The sequence below is a fragment of the Lepisma saccharinum genome, chromosome 4 (genome assembly GCF_977018435.1).
Source record: "Lepisma saccharinum chromosome 4, izLepSacc3.1, whole genome shotgun sequence".
In the NCBI taxonomy this organism is placed as follows: domain Eukaryota; kingdom Metazoa; phylum Arthropoda; class Insecta; order Zygentoma; family Lepismatidae; genus Lepisma; species Lepisma saccharinum.
Window position 1 is genome coordinate 75078201 of NC_139232.1, and position 27656 is coordinate 75105856.

The window sequence follows — 27656 nt, forward strand, 5'->3', positions numbered from 1 at the left end:
CACTCACTTCATTAATTACTCTTTAATGCTGAATTCCAATAATGTTATTACTTCATAAGTTTTACGTTATTCTTTACCTCCTCATTTGTTATTGCAGAGTTTCATCCAGGACATGGAAAAGCCTGCAGCAGCTACTTGGTTGACAGAGGGCAGCATGGTCGTTCAGCAATATAAGCAGAGCCCAGAAGAACAATGGCAAGTGCTGGAACAATCTTCTGCCGAAATCAACATGAAGGGAATTGAACAGCCAGGAGACAGCCTAAATTTTCGGGAGGATCACCGGATGGTAGAAGTGCCTGTCAGGAAGAACTCTCACCTTCACTCAGATACAAAGTCTATTCAGAGACTGAAACCTAGCATATACTCCACTACCAAGTCTCTGAAGAAGTCTTTTTGGACTGTAAAAAAACAAGGAACAAACAAACTGTCTGCGTTTAATCAGCAATCTGCAAGTCAAGGAAGATCAATAGATCAACATATCTCAAAACTACCATGGCCTACTTCGCTAAACCGGAATGCTCGAGTTTGGAGTAAGAATGAAGCTGAGGGAAAAATTGGCTCCAGAGATAATAGTTTGACATTAGATATTGCAAGGGGTAAAGAAATGTGGTTGAACCTTGGTAGAGGTATTAATTTTGTATATAATTTTAATTCTCAGAAAGAAAAAAATATTAATTTATTCAAAAATGAAAACAAAAATTTAGAACGATTCCACACTGAAAGAATGATCAAACATCGTGAGAAACGTTCATCAGATTATTCTGAATATGATGATGATATAACTCCTGAAGAAGAACTGATGAACATTGTAAAGGGCAATGATCCACAAGAGAAAAAGCTGGCAGAGATTGAAAAGCTCTTTAGCAGGGAAATAAAGCCAGACATCAACTATCAGGGGAAAGATCAGGACACTCCATTACACATAGCAATTCGAAAGAAAGAATTGAAAATTATTGGATTGCTGCTAGAAAAGAAGGCAAGAATTGACATAGTTAATAGTAGAAAACGAAGTTCATTGGACATTGCTAAACGTCTTGGTAGGGAGGATATTGTAGAACTACTACAGGAGCATGTACAAAAAGTAGTAATGATTTCAGAACACGGAAATGACGTAAATGAAAAATTGTACAAATTTGTTGAAGATTTTGATTACGTTTACGAAAGAACCTTATCTGAATTTTACCAGAATATGGAAAACCAAATGGAAAAATCACGGGAATGGGCTAAAATTAATAAAAAACTAATGGAAATAGGAAATATTAGACAAAGTGAAATAAATGCATCTCCTATCTTAGAAATTGCTTTTCTTAAAGAGGTTCTGTTAAGTTCAAGTATTTCACAGATGCCAAATGAGGTTAGGTACCTCACAAATCAGTTGTACATGTTTAAGGAAGAACCAAACAGGATCAAAGAGATGTTAATAAAATCTGGTATTGAAATCTTTGCAAACTTTGAAAGTCAATTTATTCATGTGAAAGCAGATGGAAGCTGGAAGAAAGCAATGATGAGACTCGCTCATGATGCTGTGAACAGAATTGTCAATTATTTTGAGCAAAATGTCGATGTGGAGTTTTCAGTTTCCTCCATTACCAAGGGAATTATTTTGGGAAAACCCAACAAACAAGTGCCTGCTTCAAGTGACTTTCTAGCATATAGTTTACAGGGGGAACAACCAATTGAATTAAACACTGCACAGATCTTTGATGCAGTAGGATTAATAATTGCAAAAGATGACGGCACTGGTTATAAATATTACAGCAAAAGAGACAGACTGAGCAACACTGCAAAATATGGCTATAGACACCTGTTCAAATGGGAATTGGGAGACAAAGAAGAAATTAATGCAAAATACCAAGAAGAAAATCCTTCTGAAAATGTATACAGGTATATTTTAAAGTCAGATGATGAATTATTAGGGAAATTAGAAAGAGAAATGTGCAAAGAAATTAAGAAAGTTGATTCAAAGTTGATGGAAGAATGGTTTGTAAAAAATTTTCAGAGAGAAAGTGATCAAATGAAAAAATATTCCGAGAAGCATTTCACTGTGCTAGTGGAATATGTACAAAACAATCTTGATAAGCTAATGTATTATATTCAAAACAATGAAGATAACATTATAAAAGCATTTAATAAATTGCGATTAACTGACGAGGAACAGAAAGAAAGTAAATATGTGCAGCGAGCATCAGATTCTCTAGATGGACAAGGTTTCAAGAAGCAGGAAATTTCTGATTCACTCCTGACATTTGAAAGGAGACCAGGGACTTCTGGCATGAGTGGCCAAATTTATGAAATTGAGCTTCTAATGTGGTTTCTACTACAAGGAATAAATATGAGAAGAAGTCGGCAAATAGAGTACTTTTGGATGGCTACAAATGTGAAAGAAGCTGGTGATTTTGATGACATAGTATTTAAGTATCAATATAAAGACCAAAACAAACTTAGAAACACTAAAATATTATTTCTGCAAGCTAAGCACAGAGAACACCCAGAAAAGGAAAAACTCACTGTTGACAAATTGCTTTCAGAGTCTGAGAAAGGTGACTTTAGTTTAAAGAAGTATTTTACATCATACCGAAAAATTAAGGAACACTTTTCAAAAGAAAGTGCTGACCCTATATTTGGGAGCAACTTTGAAGATACAGAAATAATAATTTATACTAATGCTCATTCAGGTTTTAATTTAAAAAATAAACTTGTTACAAAGGTAAATTTGCATGGACATGATATTTTGCATTCAAAGAAAGTAGATTATTTCTACAAAATAAGCTTAGATCCAAACAATGCTGAAGAAATTATGAAAAAATTTCAGTATTCATCAGATTGCAGAAAACTTGCAAAAGACTTAGTAGAAGCTGTTACATCATCAAAGGGTGTTGATGTTGATAAAGGTGTTTTGAGAGTGTACCATGATTTCTTGGCAAAAGAGATTGTGGAAAAATCAAAACTAGGGGAAGGAAAATTAAGGGGGAGTTTCCTAAGTGATGAAAACAAAAGCAATTTCAAAACTGCCTTTCTAGAGGAAATGAAAAATAAAGTTGAATTCACAGGAAAATCGGGAGATGAGATAAAATCTTATCTTAGCATGAAAAAAATAAAATTACCGAGTAGTTTTGGAAATATTAAAGAAAAAGCATTAAAGCCAATGGTACCAAATGATATTGTTACAATGGAGGAGATTAAGGATTTTTTTAACAAATTGAAGCTGTTTGTAAGTCAACCTGATGCTGAAAAATTAGAAGATGTTCTGAAAAATAAAATCAAGATGACTTATAAAGTGGAAGAAAATGACATTGGTACAATTTTTGCCGATGTCAAGGGCAAAGTGGAAACATGGTGGAAAGGGGGTACTTCATATATTACAGAAAGCAACACATTCTTTGAAGATTCAGCCAAAGTATCAATTTGGTTTGATGTGAAGACACCAGCAAAGTTGTTCACAGGAAGAGAGCAAGAATTGAGTGATTTACATAACACAATTCGTCAAAGCTCTAAAAAGTTAACTGTAATATCACACATGACATCAATTAGTGGATTAGGCGGTATAGGTAAGACTGAGTTAGCTAGGCAATATATTCAAAAGTACAGCAGAGATTTCTATGACAATAATGTTATCTGGATTAATGCTGAAAGTAAAGTAACGCTAGTTGAATCATTCAGTAGACTGGCTAAGGATAAATTAAGTATTAGTACAACAGATGCAAATGGTAAACACAAGGATATCAAATCTATTGTTGAGGAAGTGTACAAGTTTTTCAATAAGAGAAAATCGTTATTTGTTTTTGACAATGCAGAGAAAACCGATTTCTTAAGTAAATTTTTGCCACTTTATGCCTTAACACCTGATGCTACTAAGCCTTGTATTTTGTTCACTTCTCGTAACAGAGAATTGGAAAAAGGGATTGAAGTTATAAACCTCAATGAATTAACTCTAGAGGATGCAATAGAGTTTGTGAAAAGGGGTCTGAATATAGTAGATCAATCAGAAGATGAAAATATAAAAAAATTGGTGGAGAAAATACAACGATTTCCATTAGCTATTCAACAAGCTATAGCATATATAGAAGATGAAAAAGTTACAGGAGATTTCAGTATAAAGGACTACTTGGAAGAGTATGAGAAAGAAACTAAGAATTTACTCGACACAGATGTATTTAAAGGAATTGATAATGATTATGCTAGGACAACGTTTACAACTTGGAAAATTACAATTGATAAAATATCAAGTGACAAAAGTTGTGGAGACTTAGCTATAAAAGTTCTTAATATTATTGCTTATATATCTCCTGAAAATGTGAACAGAGAACTGTTTCTAGATTTAGCAGAAAATGATGAAAAACGTTTGAAGTCTGCAATTCGTTTACTTGTGAAGTACTCAATGGTGAATGGTGAGAACAAACAACGTACATTAAGCATTCACAGGCTGGTTCAAGAGGTGACAAGGCTTGAACTGAAAGGAAAAGGAATGGAAGAGGAGCATTTGTGGAATATTCTGGATTTATTTGGTGGAAAACTTGAGGAAGAAAATGCAGATCATGCAGTGTCTGCATGGAATCATGCAAGTAAATATAATAGTCTAGTGAAGGAATTCAGTATTCTGCCAAGTCACATTATTAAGAAATTGAATGAGAGAGGAAGGTACGAAGAAGCTTACGTATTTGCTGATAAAGCATTAGAGCTGCTGAAAACTGTTTTAGATGAGGATCATCCAGACTACTTGAGCACCAGAAACAACATGGCATTGGTGTTACAAAACCTAGGAAAATATCAGAATGCATTAGATATATTTGAAGAGGTTTTTCAAAGAAGAAGAAAAATCTTAGGACCAGAAAATCATGATACCTTGAGTACAGAATATGATATGGCAGAAACATTAGATAGTCTTGGCAAGTTCGAGGAAGCACTAAAGATTTACAGAAATATTTTGGAAGTGTGGAGAATAACTTTAGGAAAAGATCATGTATTTACTTTGAACACTGAAAACAATATAGCTATGATATTATCACACCAAGATAATTACCAGGAAGCATTAGAAATATATCAGAGAGTTTATCAAAAGAAATCTGAAATATTAGGGTTCACACATCGAGATGTATTAACTACTCAGAATAACATGGCAAGTGTTCTGAGCCATCTGGGCAGGGACGAAGAAGCCGTGAAAATATCTGAGGAGGTTCTTCAGGGAAGAAGAGATGCATTAGGCAGAGATCATCCACATACATTAAGTACACAACATAGTTTGGCCTTGTCTCTGATGAACCTAGGAGAATACACAGAAGCATTGAATATGTTTGAGGATATTCTACAAATGCAGGAAAAGGTGCTTGGCAATCATCCAGGTACCTACCGAACCCTGAATAGTATAGCTGTTTCATTCAGTAATCTAGGTAAATATGAAGATGCTGTTATATCTTATACTAAGGTTCTGGAAAAGCAAAAATCTCTATTGAGTCCGGACCATCCTATGGCATTACAGACTAAGGCCAATATGGCCTTTGCACTGGACAAACAAGGTAAACATCAGGCAGCTTTAGAAATCTATCGTGAGATATTGGAGAAACTTGGACCTAATCTGTTTAGTACTTCTGTCATACAAGGAAACATGGCACGTGTACTACACAATCAGGGCAAATATGAAGAAGCTTTAAATATACTATACAAAGTTTTTGAGAAGCAGCACAAAATGAGTCCAGATAACATTTACACAACAATCACCCAAACAAACATAGGAAGAGTGTTGAAGGATCTCGGAAAACACAAAGATGCATTAAAAGCTTATCAGGCAGTTTTTGACAAGCGGGATATTCTGGGAACAGACCATCCAAGAATATTGACTGCAAGATATGGTATAGCTGAAGTGCTGGAAGAGCAAAATCGATACAGTGAGGCTCTTGAAATATTCAAAGAAGTGTATGAACAAAGAAAATTAAAATTAGGAGATAATAACCCTGATACCAGAGCAACGAAAGAGAAAATAGAGCTATTGTCTGAACGCCTCTTGCAGTCTTTAAGAAATGTACACGTAGACGTACTACCACCTACAGATTGCTTACCTGGCACAAGTCACAGGGCGAAAAGAGAAGCTGAGAGTGCATGTATAATCACATGGGAAGATAAAGATGAAACTAATCAGCAGAAAGAAGAGTTTGGAGAATTGTTGAAAGTTAGAGTTGACAACAACAAATTTTTCAATTATATGAACAATGCACCACTAGGAGAACAAGATCATTTAATTGCATCTGCAGCTCCAAGACCAGAAATGTTTATGATTTCTAAGAATACATTAATTAAAAATTTGAACAGACTGGGAATAACATCAAATGTGATTATGCATGGTATGATAGCCAAAAATGTTGTGGCTGGTTTTATAAATAGTGACTATCAGAGCATTGCTGTCAACATAGGATTCATTGCAGGGGGCTTAGGGTTTGCCAAGATTGCTGAGATATCATCTATTAGAGGGGTTCAATTGACATCAGAAGGGAAATTATTGATTGGCAGATCTTTACAAGTTGCGTCACCATTTCTTGCTCATGGAGCTTCAGCCTTTGTAGTCTATGATTTAATAAACCAGGTGAAAGGATTTGAGCATGGAGTCCCAGAAGCCTTTGTTGGCATAATAGGAGATAGTGTGTACCTAGGTGTTGATGTTATCCAGATTGGAATAGAGATTGCTGAAACCTTTGGGCTTTTAAAAGGAATCTCCTCTGTTACAGGCCCTATCGGAGCTGCTGTTGGAGCCACGGTGTTTGTGGGTACTAACATTTACATGGCAGTCAAAGCTGTTCATAGAACTGATATTATTATTCAGTTGACCAGAGAAGAGAAAATTGTAGAATGTTTACGAGCCTTTGTGGGTTTGAAACCAGAAGACTATTTACAAGAGTTGATGCAGGAGAAGATTGTTAACAATCAGTTATTGAAACGAGGGCTTGAGCTGATAAAACAACATAGTTACGTGCAAAGATATGTTTTTCCTGCAGGGAAGTCACTTGTAGATTCCTGTACTGAAGAGCCTCAGGACTTAACTGATTGTACAAATATTACCTCTGATGGTAAATGTCCTGCAACAGATGTAAAACCTGATTCTGCAGAATGTAGAGGTAGGTTTCAATTGCACTTAGACAACACAGCAGTGCTCAACCGGAAAAGAGCAGGAATAAAGTGGATCAGAGCAAAACCAGACAACCCTAGTGGAGGATATTTATTCTGCTTGCCTCACGGAAATTATGAATCAGGTCTAGATAATGTTTCTTACTTTTGCAGGAGTGCCATTGGTGTCACTGACCTATCTTCGAATAAGACAGGAAACTATACTCTCATTGATCTAGGAAAAGGTAGTGATTATGCAGAAGGCTTCGAAGATTCTCCTAACATCTTCATGGTCAAAGATGGGTTTAAAAAGTATTATGGAGGGAGTAGAGATGACATGTTTATTTTGGAAGGGAGCAAAATAAAAGGTTATTTATCTGGGAGAGGTGGATTTAACACATTAGATATTTCCTTCTTTGCTCCCGAGGAAGAATGCATTTATGCAAAGTTACATTTAGGTAGAATTGAGGATTGTAACAACAATACCTTTCTAAACGTGAGTGGAATACATAAATTCATAGGTAGAAAGGGAAGGGGAGAAGAAGTGATAGTTGCATGCAACAGTGTTAGCAACAATATTATCTTTATTGACTGTCAAGGAGGAAGACCAGGCACTCTGGATTACATTCTTATAAGTGAGAAAGATTGTGTTTATGAAATGCAAATATTGTTAAGATCAAACACTGTTATACATAACTTTGCGTTAAAGGGAAATTTTTATTATATAATTCCACAGGACCATGGTAGTGCTACAATAGATTTCAATAACTCTACTGAACTGTTATCCAATAATATTTTCACATTTTTATATGAACCTGCAGACATACAGAGGGTTGAACTAAGGAATTCTGATGCACCTAATGAGACTTTACATGTAATCACAATCATCTTTTCTTCCATTCTAGATGAAGAATATAATGTAACAATATCTGCTGCTCCCAATCCTTCTTATAGACTAGGAGAGGGTGCAGAAATAAAAATAGGAAATGAAGGCAATTGGTATATCCTTCAAAACACTAATCAGTCTGTTGAGAATATTATAAGCAATTATCTTGTGTTGGCAAACAGATTGAACAAAGCTTCTTTTTTCATACAATCCCTTCCAACAAATGAAGCTGTTGCAATAGGAAATGAAAATACAGAACTTTTATTTAACAATCCACTGTGTAGAACTCACCTAGTGGGCAATGGAAGTGGACATATATACACCATTGTCTTTGAAGGGGAAATATTACAAATTCATAAGCTGCCATTGCCAGAAGTAACAATTTATGAATTTAATCTGAGAAGTTCCTTAAATACTCTTGATTTGAGATATTTAGTACAAGGCATTAATAAAAATTTCTCAACAGAAATTTTTCAACTACAGATTTTGAATTATGAAAATGATTTGTTGTTAAAAGGAACTGCAAATGTGGAACTCCCAACAAAAGATTCATCTGTGAATATGAAAATGGGACTTGAGTATTTTACTGTTAGGCTCAAAGATGGGCTCTATTGGTTTAAAAGCATTCATGTGGTTTTGCATAAAGTACCTATGGAAATCAAGCTTTATAAAGATAAATGGAGTTTAAAACCTATGCCTTTAAAATTTAAAGATGAAGAAATTATTGTTATCAAAGATGATGATATAGAACAAAACAATGAAATAGTAGTGCTCAGAATGATCGGAAATTACACCTTTCTTCGTGACAGTGACAGTGACTTAATGATAACAAATGCTTTTGATAACAGTATTGCTGAAAATAGTTTGTGTACCATAGTATTCAGTAACTTCTATAAATCACCAAAAATGATAACTTTAATTTTAAAATTCAGTGACAAGAATGTCTATCTCAGTGATCAAATCCAGGAAATAAACACTGCAAGAGACATTGATACTATGAATGAGGAATACAATAACCAAGTATACAATGGCATTTTTAATCGTACAAGGAGTGAAAACAATGATGTTAGTTGAACAACTGTATGGATCAAAAAAGGTTGTCGAGTAACTATCAATTCAAGAAATTATATGATGAGAGAAAAAGAATGACAAAAGTTTTATCAACATGATAAAACCAGAATAAATTGTTCACAAATGAGATTTTTTCAGACTTTAAGTGGAGTAACCTTACACGACAAAATCAGAAGTGAAGAAATCCAAAATAAATGGAATGTCAAAGCAATGGTGGAAAAAATTAAAAATGATCAGTCAAACAAGGGGAATCAACATGTTCTGAGGATGCCAGCCAGATAGCTGCTTGCCTTGAAAATTATTAAATTACAGGCCAAATGGAAAAAGAAATTTAGGAAGACCATGTTACCGATAAAATAATCAATTTTTTTAGTCACATAATGAGCTTTGGTTACCCAGACCTGCAAGAGAAAGAAGAAGAGAAAACGTAAAACATCTGTGTGCCAAAAAAAAAAATCAAAAAAAATCCGTGAAGCATGGCCATATATAGTAAAAAAAACCTTTTAGGGAGAGGTTCACCCATAATTAGTTCTACACTAGTGTTTTATACAGTCAATGTGCTTTATACAAGTATGTGCTTTATGGGACCAAATATAGGTAAAATCTATATACTGGGGAAGGTGGGTGGGGGTGGGGTGAGAGTAACATGCTAAGAAGCCAGATTAAAACTTATCCAACAACACAGAGAATTTTAAAAAAGGTTGAAAACTGAGTTTTAGGGAAATCATTAGGGAATTTTTAGCCTGCACTAGGAACAAGACTGGAAAGAGGACAGTAAGAAGTGAAAGTGAAGAGGTCACAGTTGAGCTGTAATTCCAAGAATGAAGCCTGCTTCGCACAAGTTTCAGAAATGCCAAATATTTCAAAATTCTGGCTCAATTGTCCCAAGAAAGTTCTCTCGGCATTGTCCCTGTGTTGTATTTTTGTACAACTCTGATTAAGAATTTGAAAATGAGTTGCCAGTATGGTTTCTGAACTTGCATCAATCCAATATGCAAGATGTTTCAGGGGTTTTTAACCCTTTATATATGAACATGAAGTTAATACATTTTAGTCTCTTGGTTGTTTTTCAAGCCCTATGAAAGAAAAGAAAATTTAGTCTGGGTTATTTTTTAAAAAAATCTGTTCGTTTCTTCACTTCTTTAGATTAAAAGTTTTGTGGAGTTTGTTTTGAACAATTTATGCAGCTAGGCTAATTGAGATTGGATACAGCATTTAATGCACGATTCAAACCATTGAAACTGAACCAAGGGCTTTTGTTCACAATGCAAAGTTAAGCGCTGATTAATTGTGGCATTGATAATGATGATGGCCTAATGAGAGAAAAAAACAAACTCAAGAAAGCAAATACATGAAATGGAATGGCAATAAGAAATATTATTGGAAAATTAATCCAGTGCTTTGAAACTCCATGGAATAATGCTGCTTTGAGGGCTAAAGCATGTGTGGTTTTTCAATGGGCAATCTCTACTCCCATTGCACTGTTATTTGTCTTTCAAGACCAGAGCCTGCTACTTCTTTTCAAATAGCAATTGTCCCCATGATGCTGGGTCAACACTGGGTTCCTACTGGGGATCAAACTCAGGACTGTTCACATCAAAGGTGAAAGTGTTAACCATCTCTGAGACATGTACTAACATTATCTCCTTAGAGAATAGGCATAAATCCCTCATCTTCATTCTTCTCCAAAGGGCATGCCAAGTGTCTAGACTACCAGAATTGATATCTTGGTAAAGAATGATACTAGCTTGGAGATAAGATTCTTCCAGGCATTCTTCAAGAACTTTTCTTTATTTTTTATTTTATTTTTGTATTTGTAAGCCAATAGTATGTTTAATAGAAAGGATATATTTTTTACAACTTTATAAGACTTAAAAGGAAGAATTTGTAATGAGAATACTCTATATGTGTAAATTGTATTTCGTTCTGTTAGAGTTTCTTTGTTTGATTTGTTGCTTTAAGTTCACTTTATGCACAGAAAGGCTAATCGGTACTGACCTACAGTTTAAAGTGGAATCCAAACCACTATGTGCCTCCACCAGATATTGAACACGGGACCCCTTGATTACAAGCATTACCACTATGCCAGTGGGGAGGCCCCATACTGTTAGAGTGTAATAAACATTACACAAAAGACTAATACAATTAATATGGCATTAGTTTAAAAAAGTAAACCTTTTGGGAATTTTATTTTAATTCTATATAATTTCTGTATAATTAAGGCCTTCCACAAAATACTTTGAGAAGAACACATGCATCTGAGAACTCATCTTGTTCAATAGCAGTTCTAAGTATAAATTTATTTTACTCTTTCACTTCCTTTGATTGATTCATTTGCTTTTATTTTACTTCGCCTTTTGTGCCACTTTTGGCTAATTTGCGAAGATGGGGATGAGTGATATGATGAAATTGATGAATGGATACTCACAAACATCCATGCCCAGGCCAGGATTCGAACCTGGGACCCTTGACATTGTAGCACAATGTGCTAACCACTCCACCACGGGGGCTGGCTCACTTCCTTCAACAAGCCATTTTAAATTAAAATATAACACTTTACTTTAAAAGTGTTATATTCTGCCTCAACAAGGTTGGATTGTCAATATAATGTCACAGAAATGATAAATTATGTGACTAAAAATATAAATAAATAGACAAAAGAACTGGGCTAATCAGCTTATATACAAGACACCAACAACCTGCAAATATATTACATATGTGAGAACGTGATGGACATAACTCCAATTTATCAAATTTACAGGAGAGAGGAAACAATGTATTCTTAGGAATATGTCTGACTCTTTAAAAAAAAATCCATAAATTGGAGATAAGTGACTACTTTATCGCTAAGGAGAAGAAATGGATATACCTTGATCTGACTTCAAATCAAGCTCTTCGAAAGAGATAGATTAAAAAACCCACAGAAAACCAAATTTTTGGAGTTAAGTTTCTCTGATTCTCACACAATGATTAATCTTATCATATTGATGACTAGATTATTTGTGGTAAATAAAATTTTAATTTAAAAATGGACTACATTTTGTGTTCAAATTCAGTATGTAAAGTAGCAGTGCTGTAAATAAAACTTCAAATTTGATTTAGAAACTTGGTATTCTTTACATGATATAAAAATTTCTACCCTAATACTCACATTGATGACATTCACCTTCTAACACCTATTCGACCATGGGCTAACTAACATCCCCACCTTGGAATTTCTCGGATTGCTTTTAAAGTTGTTTTTTTTTACTTAAGGTACATTTTGCAATTATTTGCCACAATCAAGTTGCAAGCAAATATACCAAGGCCAATTTAAAAGTTTGTGGCATGAAGTTTAAGAGATCAATGAAATAAAATCAATTAATTTACCCCAGTTGTTTTCATTTTTGATTGATCATACTCAATGATGCAACATATGGATACACGTTGTACCGAAGACTCTCCGGAAGTAGTCCACAGTATACAAAAGATAAGAATTTTGCCAAAATGGTGGCGCTGTTTCATCTTCAGGAAAGTGTAATAGCAAGATGTGCTTAAAAAGTAGAAAGCAAGTTGCACTCTAAGTAGATATGGGTGGGTGGAGTTCATGCCATTTGTCACAATAATATCATTTATATACTCGTACTTTGGATCAAATAACCTTGTGAGGATGAATTGATGTTCCCCATTATCCAATTGCCGTTGATATAATATTACCTATGGTTGTTATTCACAAATTTCTAGCTGTCCAACGTGTTCTGTTCTTTTAGTTACACACTAACTAAAAGAACTATTTATTTTGCCATAAATAATTACCATATTTGCCAGTATAAGATGCACTTTTTTCCTTTAAAAATACCTCTGAAAAACAGGGTGCATCTTATACTCTGATACTCAGTTTTTATTACATTCATTTCTGGAAATTTTCTGGTCTCAGTGAGATGATTTCCTTGTGGTGTGCGATGAAGACTATTAAAATGTATTCTTCCCTAGTTAGATTAGGTAAATTATTTGTTGAAATTAGACCTCAATATTACTTTATATTTGAAATACTGTAAATTAATTATAAATTCAGTGATACAGATTTTTCCTAAAAAAATGTGTTTCTTATACGCCAACAAATACAGTACATTTTTGGTGCTGTAAAACGCTTTTTAAGTTTTGTGTACAGTCTATATGTTCCATTAGCAATCATTAAAAGTCACATGACACGAGCTTTTAGATCATCCTCTGTATGTTAAGATGCAACTTGATTATGTTGATTCAACTTCATGGTGACAATTTTTTTTAAATGTATTTTATATTACATCATCCAGGAGACCAAGGTTCAATTTCCAAGGAGGGTGATTTCTGGTAAGAATTTTTCGACAATGTTCCTGCATAAAGTGACTTTGGGGTTCACCCAGCCTCTAATAAATGGCTATGTGGGAGGTAAAAGTGGCTGACGCAACAAAAATTTTGGGGCCACATTCTGATGATGCGACCGTTCAATGTCTGAGGGTAATTTCTTGCCTTGGGGTTTATACTGATGAAACAAGGTGTTTCCCATTCTTATTCATTATCTTGATTGTAAAGCAGGGGTTTAGAGAACGAAGTTATTTAGGGTGTCTACTAGTCAATCAAGAAAGTCGTGAAAATCAAGAATAAATAAAGAAAGTAAGTCAAGAAGTCAATAACAAGTCAAGAAATTATACTTGTAGTCAAAAAATTGTCCTATCAAAATGACTGATTAATGGATTTAGTTTATTTTACTTAACTTTTCTGCCCCTTTGGCTAGTCGCAAAGATGAGGATGAATGAAGAGACAATCACAAACATATAGGGACGACAACACGAGCCCCACATAAGATTATACTGGCTTCGAGTCCCAACGCCAGAGCCTCGCTAGTCTGCAAAATGCAGTCCAGCATGCATTAATAGATAAAATAGGTCTAAATCTCTTGTTGTATACTGCTGTAGTTTTCATTTTAACCAGCCTTTTGGTAGGATTTTCTCATTAAATATTATTTTCTTAATTGCTTATTTCCAACTTAACCCTTATTTATTCGACCCCTACTTAGGTAAACAAAAACGAAAAATAAATGTAAAGAAAAAATCCTGAAAAAATCAAGAATTTTGGATTTGTTATTTTGGTAGACACCCTGTTATTCAACTAAAACTACCCAAGATGAAACTTCTGGAACTATTTTAATTACGGTAATTGCTGAATATTTGTTTGCCATTACAGGTCATAATGCAAAGGTTGAGAGACTACTTTCATTACCATCAGCACAACGGACTCGAAAGTTGCTTTTTTTTATAAAGTCTGTAAGAAGTTAGGTACTGGTCCATATAATATCAAAGAGTTTGACTGTCCAGTCTCTCATAAATATATTTTGACTAAACCTGAAATTTTGGGAAAAATTGGCTCCTCTGAGAAGTACCGTTAAACCAGGTGCATTGTTTAGTATAATTACAAGTTTGTAAATTTTGAATTAAAGAATTCATTAAGATTTTTTTTTTTTTACTGAAAAGTGTCAATTTTAAATTACTCTCTAATGTGTTCTATAGAAATATTATTTATTGCGAATGTTTTGTGTCCTACAATTTGACTCAATGTCTTACATTTTGGAACATTATGTCCTACATTTCCCTCATAGCGATCTGGTAACCCTACCAATATACATAGCTAGAGTCCCAACTGTGACTGTGTGTGAATGAAGGACGGGGGATTAGTTTGAAATATACAACAGGTATGTGCAGATAGATTGAGTATGTTTAATGTATCCATCTGTATGTATGCATGTTACTTTTGACTTTATGTAAATTGCAGGTGAAGATAAGTTGGGCAACAGAAGTACCAAATAACTTGACAACTCAGTGAATTTGTGAGTTACTACACAGTAAAGTATAATCATGCTTGTTATCAGTGATGCTTGTTCAATTGCAATTCCAGAGATAACCAAATCCTCAATATTCAGTAGAAGCCTACATTGCGCCTGTTCCGAAAGTCGCACGAGTTTAACACGTTAAACGAGTTATGGTAACTGGCTGTCCCATAAGTGCTTCCATGCTTTTCGTGAGTTTCATTATGCTGTCCCAAAAGTCGCATTCCGTGTGTTTCGTGGAAAAACGAGGTTCACCAAATGCACGGGCCAGGAGGCTGGTTTATTCCGTGAGAAACGTCTGCTCCTTGCAGACAAAGTGCGTGCTGATGGATTCAAACTGCACTAGTTCGGAAAATGTATTATAATTTTAAGAGAGACCAATATGAAGCAACATGCACAAGATGAGTATGGCTTGACCGTTCTTAGAATGTGATTAAAATGAATAACAGGGTCCACAGTAGAGTTTAATTTTGCCATAAGGACATTCCTTCCACTGACGCCATGCGAAAACTTTCTGTAAACAAAACGTTGCGCCTGCGCTTTCCCCTAGTGTGTCACATAAGTCTGTAAAATAACTGGTTTCACCAGATTCACGAGCTCAGTTATTTTCGTTGAATGCGTTCATTTTGTTAAGACTTTCGGAAAGCACCCAATGTATATACAGAGAGTGAGTGCAAACATTAACTTAAACAGGTGTTTAACTCCAGCTATCATAAATAGCACATTATGCACTGATAAGTTGACAATGCATGACGTTACATCATCTATGCAGCTCTATCTTTTAGAAAAATATGCACAAAACTTTTTTATAAGATTTGAAGGTTGTATTGTTTCAGATAAATTTCCAAAATTTGTTATAATTCACATTAAAGAAACAGTCTTTTTTTGCTACAAACTAAAAATCACAACAGAAATAAATTACCTAATTTGAAACAAATATGCTACATGGACATAAATGAATCCATCAACCTGTATAAATATAGTTTAAATCTTACAGTAACAAAAACAAATGTATTCTTTAACATTTCTAATTGATCTAATGAAATAGATTATAAGTGTACAAAGCAAGAATAACTTAAAACTATTCAGTATTGATCAAAACAACAAGGAAATGAAAAATATTAATGTTAAATAGATTATCCATTAAGTCTGTAGACTCAATATCAAAGCTGTTCCTCGTTTGATCCAGTGGTCTGCATTTTCTTTGCCACTCTTTAAATCAACAGCCACAACAAATGAAGGTCGACCAGAACCTCCAGCTCGTATCGGGAAAGAATAGCAAGGGCAATTGTACAATCCTGAAAAGCAAGAAATACATCATTAACAGACAACAATACATCATGAAAATTATGTAAAACTAACATTGAATTTCTACTCCAAAATCTTTTTCTCTCTCCCCCTCCTTTCTCTCCCACACATTCACATGCAAAGTAATCAATGACGATAATATTGTAATAATCTAATATTTGGTAAGCATCAATCAAGTATATGTAAATTGTGTAAAGCAATCCACCAAATTTTATGCTTTTATGGCTACCAGTTACTAAGTAATCAGTGGTTATTGATCGTTGCCTTATTCGGGCAAAAAAAAAATACCAATCAAGACAATTTATGTTTCATCAAAATTGCATTATTTTCTTCTTTAATATTTTAAAAGATCACAATTGTAAGTTAAGTAGATAGTTTCTAAAATGTTGATAAGATTAGATAGATAAGTTTGAATCTACAAAGTTTTTTGTATCTACAAAGATAATCCAAAACACATTCCCACCTCGCCGGCCTCCGTGGCAGAGGGGTTAGCAGAGCATGCTATGATGTGATGCCAGAGGTCCCAGGTTCGAATCCCATCCTGGGCCCCCCTCCATGTAGGACTGCCTTGACGGGGCGAGGGGGCTTAGTAGGGAGGCCAATTTCATCTCATCATTTCACCCATTCTTCACATCCATATCTCACGTTTTTCACCATTCCATCACGTCATTCATCTCCATATCTTTGACCTCCCTCTAAGAAACTAAGGTAGGGAGGTCATTTTCATATCATCATTTCACTCATTCTTCACATCCATATCTCACGTTTTCACCATTCCATCACGTCATTCATCTCCATATCTTTGACCTCCCTATAACTAAGGGTCCTGCTAGAGGAGACAACCTCGATAAAAAACCCCTATCCCAAGGTGTGAGTTGCACGTGCCGATGGGACAGTGTTGGCTGCAGGGGTAGGTGCAGTCGCGAACGTGGCCTCGGGGATTTAGGTTTGGTCCTCGAGTAGCCTCCATTTTTGGGGGTAGGCCTTCCTCGGCATAGAGGGCATGTCGAGGCGACAATTTATGGACCCTCCACTATAACAAAATTTTGTATATGGGTACAAAAAACAACTCAAACGGGGGGAAACCCCCAAAACGAGCGCGGCCTTCGAGCCCGCTTCAGTTAGTGGAAAAGACAAGTAACGTGCCACGTTATCTTGTGATTAGTATAGTGCAGAAGACCGAGAGTAACGATGAATCTGCAACAACCAAGAAACATGGAGCTGCTACATTAAAGGACTTGTCACCATTTCTGATCAAGAAACAGCTAGACTACGCCGCTGGTTCAGATGTACCAGAAATAAAAAAGCTGCGAAACGGGAGTCTACTGATCCAGACCAGCACAGATCGCCAGACAAACAACCTTTTAAAGCTAAGATCTTTGGGCGACTTTCCTGTTAATGTTGAACCTCACCGTCAACTTAACAGTAGTAGAGGTGTGATTCGCCACTGGGATCTGCTAAATGCTGAGGAGGAAGAGATTCTTGAAGCACTCTCAGACCAACATGTGACCGCAGTGCAGCGAATAAAGACTCGTAAGTCCGGAGAACTAGTACCAACTGCTTCACTCATAGTGACGTTTCAAACGACCATTCTCCCAGATATTGTACGGGCTGGATATTTGAGACTCAAAGTCCGTCCGTACATCCCTAACCCGATGCGATGTTTCAAATGCCAGCACTTTGGGCACACTCAGCCTTCCTGCAAGGCCACTACCGCCCTTTGTGGTAAGTGTAGTAAGCCTGATCATGGGACCGAACCTTGTTCTTCAGGTCCCAAATGCATTAACTGCCAAGGCGAGCACCCAGTCTGGCATCGTGACTGCCCCTCTTTCCAACAAGAGAAGAAAATCAGAGAGTTGGTTGTCACAGAGAAAATATCTGCTGGTGAAGCAAAACAACGTCTCCGTGATAGTATATGCACCACTTTACCTGTGCCATTCGCTACAGTTGCTGCAGCTGCTCTTACCCGTCGCAGTATAGGGGTACAAACCAGCGACGTGTCCACGCAAACAACAACGCTTCCCGTAGTAGCTCGCCCTGCTTCGAGGAAACCAGCAACCACTCCTCGCTCCACAGAGAAGAAATTCAAGCAGGTACATAGTAAAGAATACTTCCTCAAATCTAGTAGCTCTCCAGTGAGGGTGGCATCGACCACCCTGAAACTTAAAGCTCAGCTGAAAGCTGCCCGGCGGGCGCTAAAAGCACCTGCCCCCACTCCCCCTTCATCCCCTTCGCCCTCTGTGTCCTTACCCGAGGACATGATACAGGACGAAGCCGCGGATGAAGTATTTATCAAGGTGACAGGGCCTAGAAATAGAGTACGCCTTAAAAGGTAACAATCTTACCTACAGATATGGCTTATTGTCTCCAATGGAACCTTAACGGTTTCCGAACGCATCTCGAGGAACTGCAAATTCTTATATCTGAATTTGACCCTGCCATCATATGTCTCCAAGAGACACATTTTCGTCCGGGTGAGTCAGCGATTTTGGACGGATGCACGCTTTGCCGCACCGACAGGCTTCCTGAGGGTCGTCGTGCACACGGTGGTGTTGCAATCGGTGTTCGAGATACCATCCACTTTACGCCAATCTTTCTCACCACCCCCCTCCAAGCTGTCGCCGTGCGGGTCCATCTACCACGGCCAGTTTCCGTTTGCTGTGTCTGCATCACAGGGGAGGAGCGATTCTCTCTTGGGGACCTCCTTTGTATGTTCGAACAACTTCCGTCTCCTGTAGTTCTTTTGGGCGATTTTAGTTCCTGCCATCGTTTGTGGGGCTCCGTTCGTGCAGGGCCCCGGGGTCGAATTGTGGATCAGTTCCGTGAGGCATCGGGTTTGGCGTTGCTGAGTGGTGGGACTCCCACATGTTTCGGTCCTTCCTCGGGCACACGCTCTGCGTTGGACTTGTCCTTCTGCAGTCCCAGCCTTGCTCCTGCCATATCTTGGAGCGTTCACCTTGATCTCTGTGGGAGTGATCACTTCCCACTCTTTCTTACTCTGGAACATCTTCAGCACTCTCGTGAGCGGCACCCTCGCTGGCGTCTCGGTCGGGCGGACTGGGGTGCCTTCGAGCGTGCAGTGGACCTTGAAGTCGATCTTGCGTCGACTTTACCACCTGTCGACGCCTTAGATGTATTTGTGTCACAAGTGCATGATGCTGCACGCGCCACCATTCCGCATCCCGGTGGGCCTGCGAGGCGGCGCCCGGTCCCCTGGTGGACTGCGGAGATCGGTGCGGCCATCAGGGACCGCAGTCGTGCTCTCGATCGATTTAGTAGGAGCCACGCTGCCGCAAGCCTCGAGCAGTTCCGCATTAAACGTGCCCGTGCCCGTCAGCTCATTCGGGCCAGTGGGAGGGCGTGCTGGGTCCGGTGCGTGTCTTCTCTGACGAAGCGGGCTTCGTCGAAAGCCGTTTGGACCGAGGTGCGTCGCGTCCGGGGGGGTGCATCTGCTCCTCTGAGCGCTCTGGAGCACGATGGGACGTTGTACGCGGATTCCGGAGACATGGCTAATATCTTGGCCACGCAGTTTTCTGGTGCGTCTGGTTCTGTAAATTGTGAACCACGTTTCCGCCGTGAGAAGGACCGTCGGGAGCGATGCCCTCTCGTTTTTCGAAGTCATAACACCGAGTCATGCGGTTCTCCATTCTCTGAGCGGGAGTTCGATCAGGCGCTTCGAGATTCTAGGAACGCAGCTCCTGGAGTGGACAAGATCCACTATGAGATGCTTCTTCGTCTGCCCATTGGAGCAATAAGTTTCCTTTTGGCGGTATTCAACGGGCTTTGGTTGGAGGACTCTTTCCCCACTTCCTGGAAGGAGGCTGTTATTGTTCCCATCCTGAAGCCAGGTAAACGGCGCACCGCAGCCTCGAGTTACAGGCCTATTGCCTTAACTAGCTGTGTGTGCAAGTTGATGGAGCGCGTGATCGGCAGGCGTCTCACCTGGCTTTTGGAGGAAAACTCATTGATGGGTGGTTTTCAATGTGGTTTTCGCTCCAACCGTTCCACACTGGACCATCTGGTTCGGCTGGAGGCGCACATTCGGGATGCATTCCTCAACAGGGAACATTTGGTTGCAGTTTTCTTTGACCTCCAAAGGGCATGTGACGCAGCGTGGCGTTTTGGCATCCTAGAGCAGCTCCATTCTTGGGGCGTCCGTGGCCGTATGGCGTACTTTATTAAAAACTTTTTATCTGATCGTTTTTTCCGCGTACGTGTTGAGAACTCCTTTTCGGATCTTCATGAACAAGAGAACGGTGTCCCGCAGGGCAGCGTATTAAGTGTGACTCTGTTTGCCATAGCAGTGAACAGTGTTATGGCAAGCATTGTTGCCCCTGTACATGGTCTTCTGTATGTAGACGACCTCACGATCTTTTGTCGCTCACGGAATCTCGCGTCAGCTTCTCGTCAACTCCAACTGACGATAAACCGTTTGGTTGAGTGGTCCTCCCAAACAGGTTTCACCTTCTCATCCGAGAAATCCGTGTGTGTTCACTTTTGTCGTCAACGTACATGTCATTTCGATCCTGACCTGTACATGGGGAAATCTCCCCTGTGCTTCGTGAATGAGGTCCGCTTCCTGGGCCTCATTTTCGATAAGAAATTAACATGGCTACCTCACCTTCGCCAGTTAAAGTTCTCTTGTCTTCGAGTTCTCAACCTTCTACGTGTTTTATCTCATACTTCTTGGGGTGCTGACAGGACGGTACTGCTTCGCCTGTACTGTGCACTCATCAGGTCGAAGCTTGATTATGGATGTGTTGTGTATTCTTCTGCCCGCCCATCTAGACTTCGCATCCTAGACACCGTCCACCATGCTGGTATACGTTTGTGCTCTGGTGCGTTTCGTACGAGTCCAGTCGCTAGTTTGTACGTAGAGGCATCTGAGCCGTCGCTGTCACTGCGAAGACAGCGGCTGGTAGTGAACTACTTCCTTCATCTTCGCTCGATGCCTTCACATCCTTCATTTGACACCATCTCCGACGAGAGTAGGCTGGCAAGGTATCGGCTCCAACCTAGTGCCACTAGACCATTTGGTGTTCGTGCAGACGAGATCCTGTCAGCACTTGGTGTTGACAGTGATCTTCCTGGCGTCTCTCCACTCATTCCGCCTCTCCCTACCTGGGAGTTTCCTGCACCTTCTATCGATTTTTCCCTGACTGCCCTTCCAAAGGCAGAAACACCAATGGTTGTATACCAGCAACGGTTTTTAGAACTTCGTGCGAAGCACCCTAATTTTAATGTGTTTTACACGGATGGGTCCAAGACAGTCGAATCAGTTGGTTGCGCCTTTGTCCTAGACTCTCAAAGTTCCAGTTTCTCGCTACATCCTGCCTGTTCCATCTTTACGGCAGAGTTGTACGCCATTCTAAAGGCACTGGACTTTGCAGACGTGAATGGGCTGAAGAAAGTCCTTGTGTGCTGCGATTCGACCAGCGTGTTGCAATCTCTGGATTCGCCGTATTCCCGACATCCGGTAGCACAACGCATATTCAGACGGCTTGTGTCCTTATCTGCCAGCACAGATGTACACTTCTGTTGGGTCCCTAGCCACGTGGGCATCCAGGGGAACGAAGCAGCTGATGCTGCCGCCAAGTCTGCTGATGCAGATGGCGACGTTCTCGTCCACCTTTTGCCAGCTAGCGACCTGCAGATTGTGTTCCGTTGTCGCCTTCTTGACACTTGGCAGATCGAGTGGGATGTGGAAACGGGGAACAAGCTTCACTCTGTTAAGCCCACCATAGGTGCTTGGCGTTCCTCGTCCCGTCCCTCTCGGCGAGAAGACGTTATTCTTACCCGCATGCGTATAGGACACAGCCGTCTCACGCATGGTCACCTACTGCAAGGGCTGGACCCTCCGTTGTGTCGTGCTTGTAATGTTATTTTAAGCATCCGACACATTCTCGTTGAATGTGTCGATCTTGCTTACCTCCGGCAGACTTTTAACCTTTCCGGCTGTTTGTCATCCCTCTTGGGTGATGACCAGAGCTAGGAATTTTAGGTGCAAAAATTTGCCAATAAAGGTGCAAAAAAGGTGCCAATTTTTGTACAAAAAAGGTGCTAAAATAGGTGCTAATTTTCAGATGTAAAATTTAGTGTGAGCAGTGCATACATATATGATTCAACTTGTCCGGATAAACACATAAGAGTATTCTCTGGTTTTAAATCGTTTAATATAACTAAGCAAAGAAAATTCTCTGATACATTAGAAAGCGACATAAAGGAAAACATGCTTCTTCTTACTTGCTTGGAATTAGTCCTCTCGAAATCTGTTAAAATAGATTACATTCAAAATTTCTATGTTCCTCTGAGTGAGGCTACATCTGCGGTCACTAAGCAGATACTTGTAAGTTGAAAAAGAACGTTCAACGTCAACAGACACAAGTGATGCGTATTTTGTTTTCAACCACATCCTTGTTGGTTGCGACTTCTTGAACATCAGGATTTTTGGCTAAACTTTGTTCTAACTTCCTTTCCCAGTCCCTTGCAGCTCTCGTTGCACATCCACCAAACAGCCCACTGTGCTTCCTTTCCAGGACACTGCTCCTCCAGTTTTGTGATTGCAGTAGTAAGGAAAGAGAAGCCATTTACAATATAGAGTTCATCTTGTAATTCCTGTTTAAGTGCAAGTTTTTTGGCTTTTTCTACAGCTGAGGAATCACTAGGCAAAGCATCTAAAAATTTCGATATTGTATGGAAATGATTGCAAATAAACACTGCAGCTTTTAACCATGTACCCCATCTAGTGAGGATGGGAGAGGGTGGTAGTGGAAGTTTCGTAATTTCTACGTACTTCTGTATTCTAGAAGGAGCCTTTTTCAGTATTTTCTTAATGCTAGAAACAAATTCGTTCACATATGTATATTCATCTTTAAGAGCTTCACAAACTCAATGCAAAGCATGAACAATGCAGGTCACATGTTTTAAGTAGGGCCTCCCCGATGGCGCAGTGGTAGCGTTGTTGCCTTGTAATCAAGGGGTCCCGGGTTCGATACCCGGTGGAGACACAAGTGGTTCGGATCCCACTTTAAACTGTAGGTCCAGTCCCGATTAGCCTTACTGAGCATAAAGTGGACTTAAAATAACAAATCAATCAATCAATCAACATGTTTTAAGTTAGGATACATATTCTTCAGATTAGAAAATGCAGCTAACATGTAAGATGCAGCTAACATGTAAGATGCTTGGTCTGTAAGAACTAACCCCACACTCTATAATATTTTACTCCCTCCGGCTACAATACAAAACATGTATCATTGAAACTTTGCATTACACTTGCATTATCTTTTTTGCCGAGAAAATAAGTTTTTAAAAGCATGGGTTTCACTTGATGTCCATTGAGAGGTGCTACTAAAATGTTCAAAACGTACCTGTTTTGCATATCTGTGGTTTCATCTAGTATGAAATAGACTGGATGGTCAGCTACCACTTGCCTGATCTGCGAGATTTTAGCTTCATAAAGAGGTTGAAGGTAAGATTTCCTTAAGGTGCTCTAATCGGGAACTGACTTCCCAGTATATTTTTGCAAATATGATTTCATGACTGGATTGTTAAGTTTCGAAAGAGGTATTCCACACGCTATAAATGCCCTTGCTGTCTCACTGAAAAATTCATTTTTATTTCTGGAACTCGAAGATGCAAGCGCCTCACCAACGAATTGCTGTCGCTTCCCACCTTTACCATCTCGTAGTTCTTTATTCCTGAAGTGCTTCCCACTTTGTAGATGCTGCACAACCCAAGTGCGTTGGTGTTTGCCATCAACAGCAATAGAAATATCACACACATCACACCTCAGAACAGATCCATCACTCTGAATGCCGTCACCGCTAAACTGTTTAACAATGTCCTGCAGTTTCCCAACATTTACTTTATGTTTTGGCATGGTGAACAAGCAAATCCGATGCATCGATCAGTCGATCACAGACTGCAGTTACCTTGCTCGCTGAGACGGGAGAAGGAAACTAAAACAAAACAGCTTTCCTACAACAATTTGTAAACAATACAGAATAGGACAAAAAGAGCACAACTTCTAGCAATTGTAACGCGTCATTGTTGGCACTGTTTAAAGTCTGCGCGCTTACTACATTAACGTCCAAGAACTGAAGAAAGCCGATTGTTGTGCGGTAAACAAGAATCATGTGCCAAGAAGCCGTGCCTCGAATGTGGGTGGGGTTAAACAGCGCGCGAGTTGTATTAAAAAAGATGATAAAGATGCAAAAAGGGCGAAAAGGTGCAAAAGGTTCTGAGATTGTGAAAAAGGTGGAAAAGGTTCTGAGATTGTGAAAAAGGTGCAAAAAGGTGCAACCGAAACACCATGAGTAGAGTTCAATACGTGCTTATTTTGGTGATGAGTCACTTTTTTACCCATTTTCACACAAAAAAATTTAAGGTGCAGCACCTAAAATTCCTAGCTCTGGTGATGACAGCAGTATTTTATCACGTGTTTTTAGTTTTTTGCGAAGAGCTGGACTCTTCCACCGTCTGTAAGGAGGTTTTTAGTTTGTTCTGACTTTTTAATGTGTCGTGTTTGTCTCGTGCAGGTCTCTTTACAACCTTGCACTTTTAGTTTTTCCCAAGGGGCTATCTACACCCCTTTTTTAAATCTCAGTCAGAATTTTAGATAAGGGACATTTCCCCGTATACACAGAAGGGTGCGAAATGGCCTTAAGTGCCGACGCACCCATAAATTTTAACTCAATCAATCAATCAACCATCCTGGGCATGGGTGGTATTTGTGAGTGTCCATCAATTTCATCATATCTTCACTCATGCTCATCTTCACGATTAGCCAAAAGTGGCAGAAATGCGAAGTAAAATAAACCAAATAAATAAATCAAACATTCCCATCTCAATGAAAGGCCTTGTGAATCCAATCCAAAATCTACCAATGGAACCTGCAGTGAGTCTCATTTATTTCGTGCATTCATCTGACTAATGTAATTTTCTTACAGTTTGAATTTAGGGTTTAACTTAAAATGGCCTTGTGTTTGTGTTGCATTTGATATCAAAATTAGATTTTAAGCAATTAATGTCCAATTATAAGTATACTTAATAGGTAGGTAAAAATATGTCCCCCCCCTGATAAAATCGAAAATTGCACCCTGTTTAAATGTCTAGGAAAAATTTCATTTCACCTAGGAATGATATGGCAATGCGATGAGTCGAGAATTGTCACAGCCTCATCTCATCTCCTGTGTGGTGAGGTCGTTCTTGTTTGTGCTCATTTTGTTTCGGTTTCCACTCTGAAGTTATTAAAACTTATGCTAGATTCACTTCATGCTCAGATAGATTAATCGGGACTCTATTTTCCAAAAAATCTCTTAATATATAGGTTTAAATATAGTTTTACGAACACCCTTTTACAAAGTTATGAAAAATATGGGTGAGGTACAGGAGTACATTGTACCCCCCAAGTTCGTCTTTCGTGTCTCGTCTCATTCGTGTAAGTATTTCGATTCGGAAAATTCCATTTTAAATATTAGAAAAAAAATGGGGTCAGTCATATACTCTTCTCATGAATATTTGTATCTTATCTTTGAATCAACGCAACCACTTTACACAAAGGAGCATTCGTCTGCAGCGTGATTTTCTGAGAGCAAATCTGATTCTATCGTTCCACACAAATTTTAAACAATTTTCATTTCTTTAAAGAGTTTTCCAAGAACATAGACAGTGAACTAAATCGTAGCAAGTACAATGTAGTAGAATAAGTTTACAATGGTTTGAATTTCTGTGATAAGGAAGATAATGCTTATTTATAAACAATATGCACTTTTCTTTATTGGGCAAATTGAAAATAGGTTCTTTTAACAGTAGCACCTTACATCTGCTGTTAAATTACCGAAAGGGCGGATATAGGGGGTACAGTACCCCCTTCAAAAATTTGGGGGGGTGCAATGTACCCCTGTAACCCCCCCCCCCCTTTTCTGCGCCACTTGTGGACCATATCCTCAGCAGTGTACAGTCACGGACACTGCCGGCTTGTAACGATTCCATTGAAAGTCAATGTATTCATTAGAAGCCAGCAGTGTTCGTGACTGTACATCAAGGCCCAGTGTGTGGCTTACAAGTTTGCCAGGTTGGAAACTACGATGAAAGTTGCCACAAAATGACATGGATATCTAGCCAGGATTCTTGCTGTGGGTGAATGACTAGTAGAACAAGTGTGTGGGAGGGAGGGGTAATGGGTGAAATTATAGTGGTCAGGTATAGTTGAGGTTGGAGAGCTTTCCCAGTGGTGTAGTGGTAATGAAGGGTCCAGAGCTTAATCTCCAGTTAAGGCTGGAATTTAACTAAGAATTTAATTATGCAAATAAATTGGTTTTATGGAACTCATACTGTGCTGGTTGATTCTGCGCTCGGCTTATCTTGCTGTGTAGCAAGTTTGAGCAGAGCATCCAGTTTGAAGATCTTTCTGTTCAAGTTCCAGGAATAGATACAGTTGAGTAATAATTCGCTTAGTTGCGCCTCTCATTAATAACCCCCTTTCACTCACTCTCTCTCACACACACACACAGACATACCCATATATATATATATATATATATATATATTATAACACCATTAAGCATTGTTTCCATGATATGAAAAACTCAATATGCTGACCAAGGCAGAAATTTATTTTATTATAAAACATAAACTAAACGTTTATGTTTATATATACACAGAAGGGTCGTTCAAGGTTGACTGAGACTTTTATTTCTAGGAAAAAATTGGAAAGTCCTACAAGCCAAACTATGCAAGTTTTTCAAAGGAATCTCCCATCCCGGGACTCCTGCCATCGTTGTGTCAGTTCCCAGTGTCTTTAGGCATTGAAGGAAGTTAACTTCTGTCGTAGACGCAGGACATCTTTTGTTAGTGCTTCATCTGTCTTCAATTTATCCCCTCTCATATGCTCTTTAAGTGGGTCAAACAAATCTGATAATCACTGAGGGCTAAGTTTGGAGTGTAAGAACATGGAGAAAAACCCTTTCGGAGAGTTTTTGCTGTCAAATTGATGTTGTGGGGCTGTGTATTGTAATGGTGAAGAATAACATTTGCAGACAACATCCACGGTTCTTTCTTGCGAATGGCAAGAATGTGCAGGAATACTGAGCATTAATCATGACCTCGTCCTAAAAAATCCACATAAAGAACACCTTCCATGTCTCAGTCGGACAAATGTGTCCATGTGGTTCATTCGTCAGGAACTATCGTTCCTCGCCAAACTGCTGACTTCATACGTACACTCTTGCCTATGACATAGTTTGTTCTCCATACTGTGCTTGCAATCTTCTCAAAATTTCAGCCAGCTTCAGGTTCTCATTTACAGGGAATCTGATCATACACCATTGCTCCACAGCTACACACACACACTACATACCACAATATTTGCTAACACTACTGCACATGCGCTAACTATATCGGGGAGAAAGTTCAATACTCAAGAAGGATGAAGGTACATCCTCTGGCAGT

General features: G+C 38.7%; 2 protein-coding genes across 2 annotated transcripts in view; one reads left to right on the forward strand and one right to left on the reverse strand.

The window, feature by feature from the left end:
* LOC145986590 (uncharacterized) overlaps positions 1-12114 on the forward strand; it is a 91131-nt gene extending 79017 nt beyond the window's left edge. The window contains exon 8 of the mRNA XM_083120770.1: positions 98-12114. Within this exon, the coding sequence (XP_082976896.1) occupies positions 98-9052 (8955 nt within the window). The 3' untranslated portion in view covers positions 9053-12114. The remainder of the gene's footprint in view (positions 1-97) is intronic.
* Positions 12115-15709: 3595 nt separating this feature from the next.
* Positions 15710-27656, reverse strand: part of kl-2 (dynein heavy chain 2, axonemal kl-2) — a 373042-nt gene continuing 361095 nt past the window's right edge. Inside the window, exon 88 of the mRNA XM_083120771.1 lies at positions 15710-16192. Within this exon, the coding sequence (XP_082976897.1) occupies positions 16038-16192 (155 nt within the window). The 3' untranslated portion in view covers positions 15710-16037. The remainder of the gene's footprint in view (positions 16193-27656) is intronic.